The sequence below is a fragment of the Oncorhynchus nerka genome, linkage group LG19 (assembly GCF_034236695.1).
Source record: "Oncorhynchus nerka isolate Pitt River linkage group LG19, Oner_Uvic_2.0, whole genome shotgun sequence".
Classification (NCBI taxonomy): domain Eukaryota; kingdom Metazoa; phylum Chordata; class Actinopteri; order Salmoniformes; family Salmonidae; genus Oncorhynchus; species Oncorhynchus nerka.
Genome location: NC_088414.1, coordinates 37,628,745 through 37,646,547, shown reverse-complemented (window position 1 = coordinate 37,646,547; position 17,803 = coordinate 37,628,745). Strand labels below are relative to the sequence as shown.

Below are 17,803 nucleotides of genomic sequence, written 5' to 3'. Positions count from 1 at the left end.
AATCTTACAGTACGAACTTTACTGTAGCTTTCTTTCATGCCTGCTACATTCCTGCAGACTCGGTCATCTGAGCAATCTGATTGGCCAGTGGTAGACTTAGAGTACACTTGATTTCCTCCCCGGGCCCACCGGGGAGGCAGAGTTTGTTCCAGCAGACACGTGAAATGGCAACAGTTTGCCTATCCGGCGCGCAGGGCAGCTGCATTGGCTGCATCTACTACCAACAGCCCGAGTCTAATAAGAAAAATAAATAAAAATAGGAACACAAGGCTTTATCCTTGGGTTTTTTACAGAAATGTTTGGCGATTGACAAGTCGATCGTGATCGACGGGTTGGTGACCACTGCACTAGAATATTTCACCTTTATTTATTTCATTAATTATATATATATATATATTTATATAATATAATGGAGAGACCGTTCAGATAATTAGAGATCAATGAAAGAAAGCCATGCAAATACACTCATTTTCAGCACCAATTGGTCGATTTAAAAATACTCTGATCTTGTATATTCTTTAGGTTAGGAAAGTAATTTTGAATTATAATTTTAAAAAATGGGTTTGTAGAGCTTTTATGTACAACATATTTTGATGGATCAATTGAAGTTGCCAAATTGAATTGTTCAATCCATGAAATATTGGAAGGTGAGAAAAGTGTACAATAGTGGTTAAACAGCAGTCCTATAAATCTATCCTAATAATCTTCACTAATCATGTGATGAAAACAGTCCAGTGGTTTTAAACTGTGGGCCAGGCTCCAGGTTTAAAACAGCTAATTATGGGTTCCATAATGATTCAAATAGGCTGCATGTCCCAAATTGTTGCACAACTTCTAATACGTTAGCCTGATATGATCCACTATTGCTAGCGATCCTGAGGAACAATCAGAAGAACGAGACAGAGCAAAGAAAGGTAAACTAATGATGTAATGGAGTGATACAAAATGTAAGGAAACTAACACTAAAGTGACAGTTATAAATGTAAGGAAACTAACACTAAAGTGACAGTTATACATGTCAGGAAACTAACACTAAAGTGAGTTAACAATGTAAGGAAACTAATACTTAAGTGGCAGTTATAAATGACTGTGTAATGGCAGGTAGCCTACTGGTTAGAGCATTGGACTAGAAACCGAAAGGTTGCTAGATCGAAATCCTGAGCTGACAAGGAAAAAAATATTTAATTCTACCCATGAACAAGGCAGTTAACCCACTGTTCCTAGGCTGACATTGTAAATAAGAATTGGTTCTTAACTGACTTGCCTAGTTAAATAAAATAAAAACTGATGGTGGCTACCAATATATATTTTTATATACAGTGAAAAGTCAGGGCATATAAATAATTAAAACATTCTAGAAATCATAAACCAACTCGGCAGGTTTGGCGCTGTACTGTCATTGCTACAGAAGCCTATAGCTCGGGTCTTCAAATGTCATCCCTTCAAGTTATAAGGCCAGCATTTCATAAACTTCACTGTGGAAAAGGTGATATGTTGATATGCTTCAGTTTGCTGCCATATGACAGGTTTCACATTGGTCTCCAGTGATCACAAGGTCAAATATATCTAAAACAATTGATTTCTCATTTACCTAGCTCTCATCAATAGCTCTTATCAAAAGCTCTTAACAATAGCTCTTATCAATAGCACTTATCAATAGCTCTTATCAATTTGTAAATTACAGTGCATGTAGAATGGTGTTACCTCTATCAGAAATAAATAAAGTAGATGTCGTTCCACTTGGAACCGTCAGGTTGCTCGACCTTATTCATCGTTTCATCGCACGTAAAGGTGGTGGAATTAAGTCAAGGTCAGAATATCTGTATACACACCGCCGCCAGACCTTCATTTATTTGATCTCCACGCCAAACGAATAGCGGGTGAATGGCGTGCTATTTTCATGCTTAAGTTGTTTTTGAACCCAACTTTGAACCTAAATCTAATGACGTAGTGAAATGACTTGTTGTTGATTTCACATTGAATTCACGGTAGTTGACAACTCAACCAAATGTAAATCAAAACTAGATGTGTTGAACTGATGTCTATGCCCAGTGGGACGTTCAATTTACAAGTGCTCAACTCAAATCTAATTGTATTTATCACTTGCACCGAATACAACATGAAAGTAATACAGTGAAATGCTTACTTACAAACCCTTAACCAACAATGCAGTTCAAGAAATAGAGTTAAGAAAATATTTACTAAATATACTAAAGGAAAAAAAATGTAATTATTAAAAGAACAACAATAAAATAACAATAACGAGGCTATATACAGTGGGTACCAGTACCGAGTCAATGTGCAGGGGTACAGGTTAGTAGTGGTAATTGAGGTAATATGTACATGTAAAACAATTGTGACTATGTATAGATAATTAACAGTGAGTAGCAGCAGGGTCCATGCAAACAGTCTGGGTGGTCATTTGATTAATTGTTCAGCAGTCTTATGGCTTGGGGGTAGAAGCTGTTAAGTAGCCTTTTGGTCCTAGACTTGGCACTCCGGTACCGCTTGCTGTGCGGTAGCAGAGAGAACAGTCTGAATAGGGTAGGAATTCCCCCCTTAGATAGTACAACTGCAGGGAAAAATACCTGAGAAAGATTTTGTTTTATGGACATAGTTTAATATTTACTTGCTATTTAGTTGAATTAAAGTTATTGCATCTGATAGAAGTAAAGTGCTGAAATACTTCTCATCTTGAATATGGTGTTGATGAAATGCCATCAAAACATAAATTCAAATACATAGGGAAGATATTTATTTACAGTTTCAGAACTATCTACGTTAACTCATACACTTTAAGAAAAGCTACACATGACAATATTAACAATAACATGTACGCACGCACGCACGCACGCACACACACACACACACACACACACACACACACACACACACACACACACACACACACACACACACACACACACACACACACACACACACACAGCCAAACCAGCCCAGGACAATGTTGCAGACTGCATGGGGTTGTTTTTAAGGAATTCAGTTCCTTCTTCAGGTTTAAGTCGAGAATATACAGGTTCAGACAATATTTATGCAAAGACTTATGGGATAGAATCCTCTTGTTCTAAAGTATATTTTATACCTAGCTTCAGCTGTGGTTCACTTTCAACTGTAACTTCCGTGGACTCTTTAGTCACTGTGGTCCTCCTCTTTGCTCATCACCTTCAAATATCCTCATTATCAATCCTTCCTAATACAGCAGCATCATAGTGCCAGAATAGAGTCAATTTATACACAGCTGGATCTCAGCTACAGACAGACAGTCTCCCATGGCAGACAGACCTCGCTCTCTTCTCTTCCACTCTTGCTCTTCCATTCTTCTCTCTCTCCCTCTCTTCCTTTCTCAGACGTAGTCTTTTCCAGAGGCTGGCCCCAAGGTTTCAGAGCGAGGGGACTTGTTGTACCTGGCGGTGTAGGATCCCTCGTCCTTCTCGGGGCAGTTGAAGCAGAGCAGGCCTCCTCCAATCAACAGCAGGGCAGCTGCCCCCCAACCCATATAGAGCGCGCCCCCCAGCTCCCTCTTCTTAGCGCTTACCAGGTTCGGGTTGTAGAAGTCCTGGATGATGCTGTGGGCCGTCCAGCAAACAGGGATCAGACACAGAACCCCGGCAATGATGAACACCACCCCAGACGCCACGCCCACTTTAGCCTTGGATGCCTCGTCCTCCACGCAGTTGGTACACTTTCCCCCGGCTACAGCCAATAGGATGGCGATGATGCCGGAGAGGATGGCGATGACAGTCATGGCTCTGGCAGCCTGAAGGTCCTGGGATAAGGCCAACATGGAGTCATAGATCTTACACTGCATCTGGCCCGTGCTCTGAACCACGCAGCTCATCCAGATACCCTCCCAGATGACCTGAGAGATGATGATGTTGCTGTCAATGAAGGTGGAGACCCTCCACATGGGCATGGCGCATTCAATGATAGTCCCGATCCAGCCAATGACCCCCAGGGCCGTGCCCAGCATCTGTAACCCAGCTGACACCATATTGGATCCGGTAGGCGTTGGTTTCTCTGTTTGTCTGCGTGTCTGAGTGAAACTGTATGGCCTTTTGTCTTTGTCTGTGTCTCCTCTCTCTCTATGTGGCATAGAGGTTCTTTGTCTTCTCTCTGTGTAATCTGAATACAGTGGGTGGTCGTCTCCATGTGCTGCTCTAGGTCTGAGTCCGAATGGGGGAGGACTACCAAGAGTACAGGTACTTATAACCTCCACCTCAGGATGGAGGGAGGGAGGGAGGAGAGAAGGGGCCATGCTTGAGATCACCTAACAGCGAACCTGCTCTATTGTCTCGCTCTCTCTCTCTCTCCAAATTTCCTCCTTCCCCTCTCCTAGTTCAATCTCTTTCCTCCTCTCTCTCTCTGACAACAATAGCATGTACAACTTAATCTATAATTCAATTCCTAGAGCATCATAAGACAATATAGTCAACAGTATCCCCTGACAAAAAAAAAACACATGTCAAATTTGCAGTTTCACATGTGAAATATCTGTTTTCACATGTTGAGTTTAAATTTCACACGTGAAACCATATTTTCCCATCTATTAAATTTAGAGTTCACATGTTAACATCACATTTTGTAATGACTCTCGTGGGTTGAAGAAGGAGACCAAGGTGCATCGTGGTTTTTAATAAACTGAACACCGCAACAAAATAACAAAGTAGAAAAATGAAAGCGCACAGTTCTGTCAGGCAACAAAACAGCTAAACAGAAAATAACTCCCCACAAAACCCAAACGGAAAATCACAACTTATATATGATCCCCAATCAGAGACAACGATAGACAGCTGCCTCTGATTGGGAACTACACTCGGCAAAAACAACAAAGAAATAGAAAACATAGATTCTCCCACTCGAGTCACACCCTAACCTAACCAAACAAGGTCATGGCGTGAGACATTTTCACAAGTGAGGAGAATAACATGTTTTCACCTTACGTGAATATCTCACTTTCACATGTGGAATTGCAAGTTCACGTAAAAAAATTATTTACATGTGAAAATCAATCACATGTGAAAATCAAACTTGCAGGTTCACATGTAAGAAAACACATGATTGTTTTTCACATGTGAATTTGCAATTCCAAATGTGAAAGTGAGTTTTTCAAATGTGACAGTTTTTCACATATGAAACTGCAAATGTAATTATTTCATGTGATTGCTTTTCACATGTGAACTTGCAATTCCACGCCACTCCCACTTTAGCCAAGGATGCCTCATTTAAACACCTCGTCTAAATCTGATTTACAGTTTCACTTTCAAGAAAACTCCACATGGGGTTTATTTAATGTTATTCTCCTCACATGTGAAAAGAGGGTGGTAACATGTTGCAGTAGAAATGTTTCCACCAGTGGAATTAGGTTGACCACATCTAAAAAGCCCAAATGCAGGACAAGGGAGTGCTTTTACGGGACATTCGTGGAGCACAGTGGACAGAAAACATTTTTGGGGGGCAGGTTAGTGATCACGTTCAAATGGTGAAATAGTTCTGCTGTATGAAGGTCACTGCCTGTTAAGGGGCAGTCCTTGATACTATGTACCCATGGATTTTTTTAAAGAACGTAAGGTCAAATGTGTCATGACCTTAGTTCAACTGTTGTCAGAACTCAAAACATAAGATTGCTTTACGCCAATGTTTCTAGGGCCGCCAGAGAACATGTGGTGAGACCGCATATGCCCCAGTAGTTTTCAACCCACTTTCAAAGCAGCAGCACCGACTAGGACAGTTACTTCTCAGCGCATTTTTGCGTTCCAATTCAACATTTACCTGCTCGCAGTCTACCATTGAATTCCATTGAAGACTACAACGCAGAAAAGTTGCGCTATTTGTATTTGAGCAATATGATTTGTCGTTAATTCAAGCTCCACTATGCTCCCACGATACACCACTTCTCGAGCACAAGAGCAGAAGTTGATAGCTATGTGTATGTGAGTATCACTGTAAATGTAACAGTTTTGAAATTGTAATAAGAATGTTGTACTGCAGGAAATCAGTAGGAATGAGGATTCTTTGACAAATTCAAAGTTTGCTCACACAACAGTAAATCAGTGACTGTTAGAGAGAGAGAGAGGGGGGGGGGTTCTTTCTAGATAGTGGAGGGCTTTAAGACTTCCCAAATGTGCCTAATTTGTTTATTAATAACTTTTCATGTTCAAAATTGTGCACTCTCCTCAAACAATAACATGGTATTATTTCACTGTAATAGCTACTGTAAATTGGACAGTGCAGTTAGATTAACAAAAATTTAAGCATTCTGCCAATATCAAATATATCCTGGGAAATTGTCTTGTTACTTACAACCTCATGCTATTTACATTAACCTACGTTAGCTCAACCTCATGCTATTTACATTAGCCTACGTTAGCTCAACCTCATGCTATTTACATTAGCCTACGTTAGCTCAACCGTCCGGTGGAAGAGACACTAACACAGTCGAACACAATCTAAATTGCACCTGGGCTGGAATAATACATTGTGGCCTTTCTTTTGCATTTCAAAGATGATGGTACAAAAAAAAATCCATAAACTTCCAAGTGTTTCTTTTCAAATGGTGCCAAGAATATGCATATCCTTTCATTGGGGCCTGAGCTACAGGCAGTTAGATTTGGGTATGTTAATTTTAGGTGAAAATTGAGAGAGAGAGATTAGTATAACCTTCCAAATAAATGACTGCCTTTCTCTGCCTCTCTGTCTGTCTACACACACAGAAGGTCAGTAGAAATAGAACAGTTGTTTACTCTCTATGGGGAGGTCTGTAAAGGGCAGATCAACACACAGAGAGTCAGTGTATAGCCAAATACATTTCCTTAAACCCCATGGATCCTGCTGAGGAATATGAGACACCAACACCATGGATCCTGCTGAGGAATATGAGACACCAACACCATGGATCCTGCTGAGGAATATGAGACACCAACACCATGGATCCTGCTGAGGAATATGAGACACCAACACCATGGATCCTGCTGAGGAATATGAGACACCAACACCATGGATCCTGCTGAGGAATATGAGACACCAACACCATGGATCCTGCTGAGGAATATGAGACACCAACACCATGGATCCTGCTGAGGAATATGAGACCCAACACCATGTATCCTGCTGAGGAATATGAGACACCAACACCATGGATCCTGCTGAGGAATATGAGACACCAACACCATGGATCCTGCTGAGGAATATGAGACACAAACACCATGTATCCTGCTGAGGAATATGAGACCCAACACCATGGATCCTGCTGAGGAATATGAGACACCAACACCATGGATCCTGCTGAGGAATATGAGACACCAACACCATGGATCCTTCTGAGGAATATGAGACACCAACACCATGGATCCTGCTGAGGAATATGAGACCCAACACCATGGATCCTGCTGAGGAATATGAGACACCAACACCATGGATCCTGATGAGGAATATGAGACCCAACACCATGGATCCTGCTGAGGAATATGAGACCCAACACTAACTATACTGAACAAAAATATAAACGCAACCTGTAAAGTGTTTCCCTTTTGCCAAGACAATCCCAAAAACCTGACAGGTGTGGCATATCAAGGAGATAATTAAACAGCATGATCATTACACAGGTGCACCTTGTGCTGGGGGACAATAAAAGGCCACTCTAAAATGTGCAATTTTGTCACACAATGACACAGATGTCTCAAGTTGTGAAGGCACTTGCAATTGGACGGCAGGAACGTCGACCAGCGCCGTTTACAGAGAATTTAATGTTAATTTCTCTACAATAATTCTCCTCTAACTTCGTTTTAGAGAATTTGGTAGTACGTCCAACCGGCCTCACAAACGCAGACCACGTGTAACCACGCCAGACCAGGACCTCCACATCTTCACCTGCGGGATCGTCAGAGGGGGGAGGGCAAGGGTGCTGAGGAGTATTTATGTCTGTAATAAAGCACTTTTTGGGGAAAGACTCATTCTGATTGGCTGGGCCTGGCTATGCCCTCCCAGGCACCCCTTGGCTGATATCCTTATATAAACTGTAACTGAGCAAGATATTTGAAATTGTTGCATTTTGCTTTTATATTTTTGTTCAGTATATTTCATAAGATCCCTGGGTGACCCGACTGTAAAAAAAAAGGTGCTTAGAGAAACTTACTAACTTACTAATTTCTACTGAAATTGACTTCACTAACCAAACCAGAACAAAAGTCATTCCTCACTACTCAGACACAGACACTAACGAGGAACTAGGTGGAAATGAGGAGCCTGAGGAGATCAACCCAATGTTAGAACTACCATCAAATATGAGGAAGAGGTCATAGTTATGTCTGCAGCTGTGACCAAATGGGGGGGGGGGGGGGGGGCAGACCAAGTTATTTTGCCCTAGTTATATATGAATGAAGCAGAAGTGAAGTTGACATTTTATGGTAAATATGTCAGACTGGTGTCTGCATTCGATAAGAGATGTCAGGTGTAAACTAGACCTAGGGTTTGCAGGACAGACACGAAGAGGAAGTGAAGGGTATGAAAACAAGAAGTAACTGGCATGCAGCTGTCCAGGGGCCCTTACCGACTGTTTCTGACTGTTGTTTTTACCCAAATGTGTTGGCCAAAGCTTTATAGGGCATTTATATATTTCATAATTGCCTGAAAAAAAATATTTAAACATAAAACAAAGATGTATTTTAATTGTGTGATGTTAATAATAATTATATCAGTTAATTTACAGGTGAAATGTCAGTTTTGGAGTGTAGGGATTCCCCTCGAAGACATTTTGAAATGGGCTCCCCAATCTCTAAATCCACCCAGCTTACATGGGTGATGATAGAATCTTATATTTGACCCACTAACATCTGGTTATAAACTCAGACAATCTACCTACTACTTACACCATGATAAGACCTTGGCCCTGTCCAGAAACAACCCCGGGGTGGGAAGAAGAACGAGGTTCCACCAAATGAAGTTAGGAGACAGCACAAGAGTTGCAATTTAATAAGAGTTGCATTTTATTGTAAATAATAATGGAAAAGCAGTTTACCTATAAAAACATCCCACTTCAACCCCAGGCCTTAGACAGCATGCCTACATCTCTCTCTCAAGTGGGAGTCTATTCTGTGCATCACTGAGTCACCACATGGCAATACTTTTTGTATGGCCATTTTGAGTAAGTCTTACTGATTCAAAGAACAACATCAGTCCTGAAAAGCACCAGTGTGGATGTAGGCTTTTATTCCAGCCAGGCAGTAACACACCTGATTCAACTGATTTCTAAGTGTAGCTATTATATATCATCATATTCCTTATGACTATACTGCATGTATTGCTTACAACCTATTGCTTACAGTGGTAGAATGGCTAAGATAAATTCAGGTTGTGTAAGACATGACTTAGGGAATCAGAGTCAGTTTTCAACTCAGGTTTTTGTTTCATGAAGCAGCAACAGCAGCAGAGTATAGTTCCTCCTATCAGAAGCAGTGAAGCAGCCCATCTGTTAAATTCAGCTGAGAACGTAAGGTTATTACTCCGCAGGAAGTTCTCAGGGTCCGAGTTTTGTGTCAAGTCAAGGACAACCAAGAAGATCAAGATCAGGTGGATGAGACCGGCCAGGATGAATAGAATAATGGAGAAGTAGGTGATGATCTGAACCAGATTGACCTCTCTGTACTGTGGAAAGTCCATCACTCCCGATGTAAACAAAGCACAGGGCACTATAGAGACAATCCATCCTATGACTCCCATAGTGATGCCCATGATCTCCATGCCCTTCAACATGCTGGCTCCCTGCGAGCGTCTCAAGTGTGAGTGTGAAACAAATCATTTTAAGGTTCGATCCATGGACTGAAATGAACTATACAATAGAATAATGACAACCGTTTCATAAAAATGGTTGAAATAATTATACACTATGATATATGTTTCAGTCAGAAGGTCCCAGTGACTGACTGTAGGCTTGTGGTTAACGTGGTGAACATAAACAGGAAATGCACAGCAGCAACCAGGAAACACTTTGCTGTCAGATATGTTTTTAATTTGAACATCTTTAACAGGATTAAACAATCAACCTCTGATTCAATTCTTCTTAAATTCAACCCATTTTAAAGAAGCATAAAGAGAAGTGTCAATACTGGTATATGACATCAGAGAGGAAACAGTGAGAATATGTCCCTTCATTGCATTCTCCTCAGGAACTCCCAGTCTAAATTAACTGAATATTTGAACACAATATGTCATAAACTCCTCTTTGACGTGTTAAAGACAAGGTGGAACAATGACAATGTTGCTTTCACACCTATCTGGTCCTTTCCGACTTTTTAACATTGAACAGAAAGGATAGAGGCCGTTTTATCATAGAATTACATATAGAATCACAATTATATTCTCTCCATTGTTTTCATTAAAAGAAAGTACAGCCTCTCTGTTAAAGCAGTAGCAGCAGCAGCTGCACCAGACTATGATCCCAACACAACATGACATAAACTCCTATATGACCTGTTGAAGACAGAGCTGTTAGCGGGAGGTTGATTGAGTCGTCGTTGAGTCTGACTGGTTCCTCTTGTATATGCAGCAGCAGAGTATAGTTCCTCCTATCAGGAGCATGGAGGCGGACCACCTACAGACTTCAGCTAAAATAACCAGGTCATGCTGGGTAAACAGGACGAATGGGTAGTGAGCTGCAGGATACCAGCCAGGATGAAGAATGTTCCAACGATGAACCTGGCCTTGACCCTGTTACTCTTGATGCAGTTACAGCACCTGGTCCCAAAGATGGAGCCCATCACTCCTAGAGCTCCCAGGATGGTGGAGATGGAGGTGATCAGAACCTTCCAAATGTTCCTATATTGGGGTTCCGGATAATAACTGAATGAGAGCAATATAGAGAGAGCACAGGGTGCTAGGGAGACTATCCATCCAAAGATTCCCATCATCCATCCAAACACTCCCACAGTGACGCCCAGTATGACCCCTCCAATCAGGAGCAGGGCAGCCGCCACCCAGCCGAAGTACAGCGAGGCCCCCATCTCAGGCTTTCCTTCGATCCGCATGCGGAAGTCGATGATGATAAATCTACCTGGCCGACCACTCCAACAGCCATTACGACCAGGTCCACCTCTGCACGTCAGATATCACAACTTTTACAAGGACCCTAAAGGACGTCACCCTCAACCGTCGCCCCAGCACCTCACAATGGATCCCCGCCCAGACTAGCTAGACACCCTCTCAGACCTGCAAGACCCCCTCCCGAAGGACCTGCCCTGAGAGAATCCACGCCAAAAGGACACCAAGACCACAGCATTACCAGCCACACTCCAACCAGCTAAGACCACCCCAAGCAAACCCTGGCCACACCATATATAGGCCCCCCATATCAGACCTATCAAATCAAATTTATTTATATAGCCCTTCGTACATCAGCTGATATCTCAAAGTGCTGTACAGAAACCCAGCCTAAAACCCCAAACAGCAAGCAATGCAGGTGTAGAAGCACGGTGGCTAGGAAAAACTCCCTAGAAAGGCCAACACCTAGGAAGAAACCTAGAGAGGAACCAGGCTATGTGGGGTGGCCAGTCCTCTTCTGGCTGTGCCGGGTGGAGATTATAACAGAACATGGCCAAGATGTTCAAATGACCTATGCCCCTTCTGCCCACCCCATGCCCCCTGCCTCGGCGGCAAGGATCTCAACATGACAGCAGGACATATGCTCAGGCCGTGAAAAAAGCAACAGGCCCAACCCCTGCTATTACACCCGCCCAAAGCCCATCCTGCGACCCCTTAGGTCGCAGGATGTATCAGATGCTCAACATGTTCTGCTCACACCTACTGTGATGGTCCAGGCCTATACCACACAAAAACAACACTAGACACTATGGAACACAAAGCTTTTACTATCTCATCCTGGAATATACAAGGTCTGAGGTCATCTGCCTTTGGCCTAGAGGAACCAGGAACCAGGAACCCAGACCTCATCAAATAAATTGGAAATACAGACAAAAGAAACATGGTACAACATGGTAATACAGACAACATGGTAATACAGACAACATGGTAATACAGACAACATGGTAATACAGACAACATGGTAATACAGACAAAAGAATCATGGTACAAAGGAGACAGACCCACTGGTTGCCCTCTAGGTTGCAGAGGGCTGGTAGTCCCATCCACTCGATTAACATTTGTTAAAACAGGAACTAAAGACTACCAGAAGCCACTGGATTCTCCAATTACACTGAATTAACTACAGGACAAATTCAAACCCTCAATCCCCAAAACACCTGTGGTGTTGATGGTATCCTAAATGAAAGGATAAAATATACAGAGCACAAATTATAATTGGCTATACTTAAACTCATTCACATCATCCTCAGCTCTGGCATCTTCCCCAATATTTGTAACCAAGGGCTGATCACCCCAATCCACAAAAGTGGAGAAAAATTTGACCCCAATAAGTATGCAGGATACGAGTCAACAGCAACCTTGGGAAAAACCTCTGTCATCTTTAATGGGTTGGCAGGTAGCCTAGTGGTTAGAGCGGTGGGCCAGCAACCGGAAGGTCAGCGCAATACCCTGCGCTGACAAAGTAAAAAAAAAGAAGTTCTTCCCTTGAACAAGGCAATTGACCCCTGGTAGGCTGTCATTGTAAATAAGAGTTTGTTCTTAACTGGCCTAGTTAAATGAAGTAGAAAAATGACAGCAGACATAACAGTACATTTCCTCAGTGAAAACAATGTACTGAGCAAATGTCAAATGACCATATGACAGAACACGTATAAACCATGCACACCCTAATTGACAAACCAAAGGCAAAGCCTTCTCAAGCTTAGTTGATTTCAAAAATGTTTTTGACTCAGTTTGGCATGAGGGTCTGCTATTCAAATGGATGGAAAGTGATGTTGGGTTAAAAACACAGGACATTATAAAATCCATGTACAAACAACAAGTATGTGGTTAAAATGAACAAAAACACACACATTTCTTTCCACATGGTTGGAGGTTGAGACATTGATGTAGCTTAAGCCCCACCCTCTTCAACATATATATCAACGAATTGGTGAGGGCAGTATAACAGTCTGCAGCACCTGGCCTCACCCTACTAGAATCTGAAGTCAAATGTCTACAGTTTGCTGATAATCTGGTGCTTCTGTCCACAGGAGGGCCTACAGCAGCACCTAGATCTTATGCACAGATTCTGTCAAACCTGGGCCCTGACAGTAAATCTCTGTGAGACAAAAAAAGTGTGTTCCAAAAAAGGTCTAGTTGCAGGACTACAAATATAAAATCCATCTAGACACCGTTGCCTTAGAGCACACAAAAACATTATACTTACCTCGGCCTAAATATCAGCGCCACGTGTTACTTCCAGGTCTACTGACCTGGTCAGTAGTAATGACATGGAGAGAGTTCAGTAATGACTCAGTTTACAGCAGAATCCAGTAGACACAGGGACATGGAGAGAGTTCAGTAATGACTCAGTTCACAGCAGCATCCAGTAGACACAGGGACATGGAGAGAGTTCAGTAATGACTCAGTTCACAGCAGCATCCAGTAGACACAGGGACATGGAGAGACTTCAGTAATGACTCAGTTCACAGCAGCATCCAGTATACACAGGGACCTGGAGAGAGTTCAGTAATGACTCAGTTCACAGCAGCATCCAGTAGAAGAGTTCATATTCTTCTTGAAGGAATGGCTCTCAAATTTCATGCACACATTTGTTTACATCCCTGTTAGTGAGCATGTCTCATTTGCCAAGACAATTCAAAAAACCTAACAGGTGTGGCATATCAAGGAGCTAATTAAACAACATGATCCTTACAAAGGCCACTCTAAAATGTGCAGTTGTCACAGATGTCTCAAGTTGAGGGAGGGTGCAATTAGCATGCTAACTGCAAGAATGTTCACCAGAGCTGTTTCCAGAGAACTGAATGGTCATTTCTCTACCCCTGCCCAGTCATGTGAAATCCATAGATTAGGACCTCATGAATGTATTTAAATTGACTGATATCCTTATATGAACTGTCATTCAGAAAAATATTTGAAATGGTTGCGTTTCTATCTGTTCAGTATATTTCATAAGATCCCTGGGTGACCCTACTGTAATAAAGGTCCCTGGGTGACCCTACTGTAATAAAGGTCCCTGGGTGACCCTACTGTAAAAAAAGGTCCCTGGGTGACCCTACTGTAAAAAAGGTCCCTGGGTGACCCTACTGTAAAAAAGGTCCCTGGGTGACCCTACTGTAAAAAAGGTGCTCTAGAAAAATAAAACACTTCATGTCGTTCGTCCCTGACTATTTCATTTCTACTGAAATTGGCTTTACTAACAAAAGCAGAGCAAAACTGTCCTTGTCATTCCTCACTACTCAGACACCAAATAGGAACTAGGTAGAAATGGGGAGCCTGGGGAGATCAACCCAACGTCAGAATTACCATCAAATATGAGGAAGAGGTCATAGGTATGTCTGCAAATGTGGACAAAAACAGTTAGGTTTAAATCTAAATAAGTTGGTATAAACAGAGATGAATTTATTTTGCCCTTTCACAGGAAACCAGCATTCTAAGTGAATGAAGCAGAAGTTGACATATGGTAAATCATTCAGGCTGGTGTCTGCATTCGATAAGAGATGTAAGGTGTAAACTACGCCTAGGGAAGCATGACAGACACAAAGAGGAAATGAAGGGTGTGAAAACAACAAGTTTTTTTGCACGCAGTTGTCAAGCAGTGTAACAGCTGTTGGAAGGAGAGGACCAGGGTGCAGCGTGGTACGTGTTCATGATATCTATTAACTGAACACTGAAATAACAAAAATAACAAAGAGAATGAACAAAATCCGAAACAATCCTGTCAGGTGCAGAAAGACAAAACAGAAAACAACTACCCACAAAACCCATGTGGGAAAAGCTACCTAAGCATGGGTTCTCAATCAGAGACAATGATAGACAGCTGCCTCTGATTGAGAACCACACCCGGCCAAACAAAGAAATACAAAACATAGAAAATGAACATAGAATGGCCACCCTAGTCACACCCTGGCCTAACCAAAATATAGAATAAAAGCCTCTATGGCTAGGGAGTGACAGTCTGGCAGCGCCGGACAGGACGGCGACTCTGGCAGCGCCGGACAGGACGGCGACTCTGGCAGCGCCGGACAGGACTCACCAGGCTGTGGAGACCTACTGGAGGCCTGGTCCATGGAGGAGGCACAGGATAAACCGGGCTGTGGGGGAGCACTGGAGATCTGGTGTGTAGCCTTGGCACCACTCTTCCAGGCTGAATGCCCACTCTAGCCCGGCACGTGCAGGGAGCTGGAACAGGCCGCACTGGGTCCTCCTGGCGAACTGGGGAAACCGTGCCTAGAGCCGGCACAGGACTCACCGGGCTGTGGAGACGCACTGGAGGTCTGGAGCGCCAAGCTGGCACAAGACGTGCAGGGCTGGGGAGGCACACAGGAGGCCTGGTGCGTGGGGCTGGCACAGTCTTCACCAGATGGCTAGCATGCACCTCTGGACGAGTATGGAGAGCTGACTCAGGTGACATCAAATCGAGGACACGCTCCGTCGGGTAGATGTCGTGCCTCATGCACCAACACAGCAACTCTCTCATTACTCTCTCCTCCAATCTCCCCATCAACTCCTTCACTGTCTCTGCTTCGCTCACCTCCAATTTCACCCCGACTGGCTCTGGTTCCATCCTCGGTTCCTTACGGTAAGCACGGGGAGTTGGCTCAGGTCTGAATCCTGACTCTGCCACACTCCCCGTGTGCCCCACCCGGGGGGCTGCCTCTCGTGTCTGCTTCGTTGCCGTGACACCTGGTAGCGAAGTTGTTCCTCCCTCGTTACTTCAGCCTGTTTCCATGGCAGGGTCTTGTCCCCTGCCATCACCTCCTCCCATGTCCACGATGTCCTCCATTCTGTCTTCTCCCGGGCTCAGGATCCCTGCTCCTCCTGGCCACGCTGCTTGGTCCTTTGGTGGTGGGTAGTTCTGTAACGGCTGTTTGAAGAAGAGGACCAAGGTGCAGCGTGGTACGTGTTCATTAATAAAACTGAACACTAGAACAAAAAAATAACAAAGCGGCACAAACGAAACAGTTCTGTCTGGTGCAGGCACACAAAACAGAAAATAACTACCTACAAAATACAGTTGGGAAAAGGCTACCTAAGTATGGTTCTGATTGAGAACCACACCCGGCCAAACACACAGAAATAGAAAACATAGAACACAAAACATAGAATGCCCACCCCAACTCATGCCCTAAGCGAACCAACATAGAGACATAAAAAGGATCTCTAAGCTCAGGGCGTGACAAGTAGCCCTTACCGACTGATTCCGACTGTTGTTTTAATCAAAATGTCTTACCAAAATCTTTATAGGGTGTTAACATTTCATAATTGCTCGAAATAAAATAAAATAAAAACGCACATGAGAGACGTATTTCAAATTATGGGCCGATGACTATTATAGCAGTTCATTTACAGGGGAAATGTCTGTTTTGGAGTGTAGGGAATACCCTCGAAGGCATTTTAAAATGGGCTCCCCAATTGCTAAATCCACCCCAGGATACATGGGTGATGATAGAATCTAACATTTGACCCACTAACATCTGGTTGTCAACTCAAATAACCTGTGTACTACTTACACCATGATAAGACATTGGCCCTGTCCAGAAACAACCCCGGGGTGGGAAGAAGAACGAGGTTCCACCAAATGAAGTTAGGAGACAGCACAAGAGTTGCAATTTAATAAGAGTTGCATTTTATTGTAAATAATAATGGAAAAGCAGTTTACCTATAAAAACATCCCACTTCAACCCCAGGCCTTAGACAGCATGCCTACATCTCTCTCTCAAGTGGGAGTCTATTCTGTGCATCACTGAGTCACCACATGGCAATACTTTTTGTATGGCCATTTTGAGTAAGTCTTACTGATTCAAAGAACAACATCAGTCCTGAAAAGCACCCGTGTGGATGTAGGCTTTTATTCCAGCCATGCAGTAACACACCTGATTCAACTGATTTCTAAGTGTAGCTATTATATATCATCATATTCCTTATGACTATACTGCATGTATTGCTTACAACCTATTGCTTACAGTGGTAGAATGGCTAAGATAAATTCAGGTTGTGTAAGACATGACTTAGGGAATCAGAGTCAGTTTTCAACTCAGGTTTTTGTTTCATGAAGCAGCAACAGCAGCAGAGTATAGTTCCTCCTATCAGAAGCAGTGAAGCAGCCCATCTGTTAAATTCAGCTGAGAACGTAAGGTTATTACTCCGTAGGAAGTTCTCAGGGTCCGAGTTTTGTGTCAAGTCAAGGACAACCAAGAAGATCAAGATCAGGTGGATGAGACCGGCCAGGATGAAGAATATTCCTCCAAAGATAATCACTTCAGCTATAGACTTATTCATATTCCTCTGGGTACAGTTGGTGCACTTTGTTCCTGAGATGGAGAATATCATCCCTAGCAACCCTAGAATAATGGAGAAGTAGGTGATGATCTGAACCAGACTGACCTCTCTGTACTGTGGAAAGTCCATCACTCCAATGTAAACAAAGCACAGGGCACTATAGAGACAATCCATCCTATGACTCCCATAGTGATTCCCATGATCTCCATGCCCTTCAACATGCTGGCTCCCTGCGAGCGTCTCTCTCTCCTACACCTGCACTTCCTGGAAGAACGAGGATGTGACTCAGCAAAGTGAATCCAGAACAGTGGAGATCTTATACTTCCAGAGAAGATCCTGGATTCTACAGGCCTACAGCTTCAGTCTTTGCAACTTTAGTTCAACAACAGCAGATTGTTTAATGTTC

General features: G+C 43.0%; 1 protein-coding gene across 1 annotated transcript; it reads right to left on the bottom strand.

Moving 5' to 3' along the window:
- Positions 1 to 2,162: 2,162 nt before the first annotated feature.
- On the bottom strand, positions 2,163 to 4,181 carry LOC115146838 (claudin-4-like). Its single transcript, XM_029688855.2, has one exon. The coding sequence runs from the start codon at positions 4,112 to 4,114 to the stop codon at positions 3,365 to 3,367; it is 750 nt and encodes a 249-aa protein (XP_029544715.2). The 5' UTR covers positions 4,115 to 4,181; the 3' UTR covers positions 2,163 to 3,364.
- Between the last annotated feature and the right edge of the window lie 13,622 nt (positions 4,182 to 17,803).

Excerpts from the sequence above, each read along its gene's own strand:
- LOC115146838 (XM_029688855.2), bottom strand. The coding sequence starts at position 4,114 with ATGCCACATAGAGAGAGAGGAGACACAGACAAAGACAAAAGGCCATAC.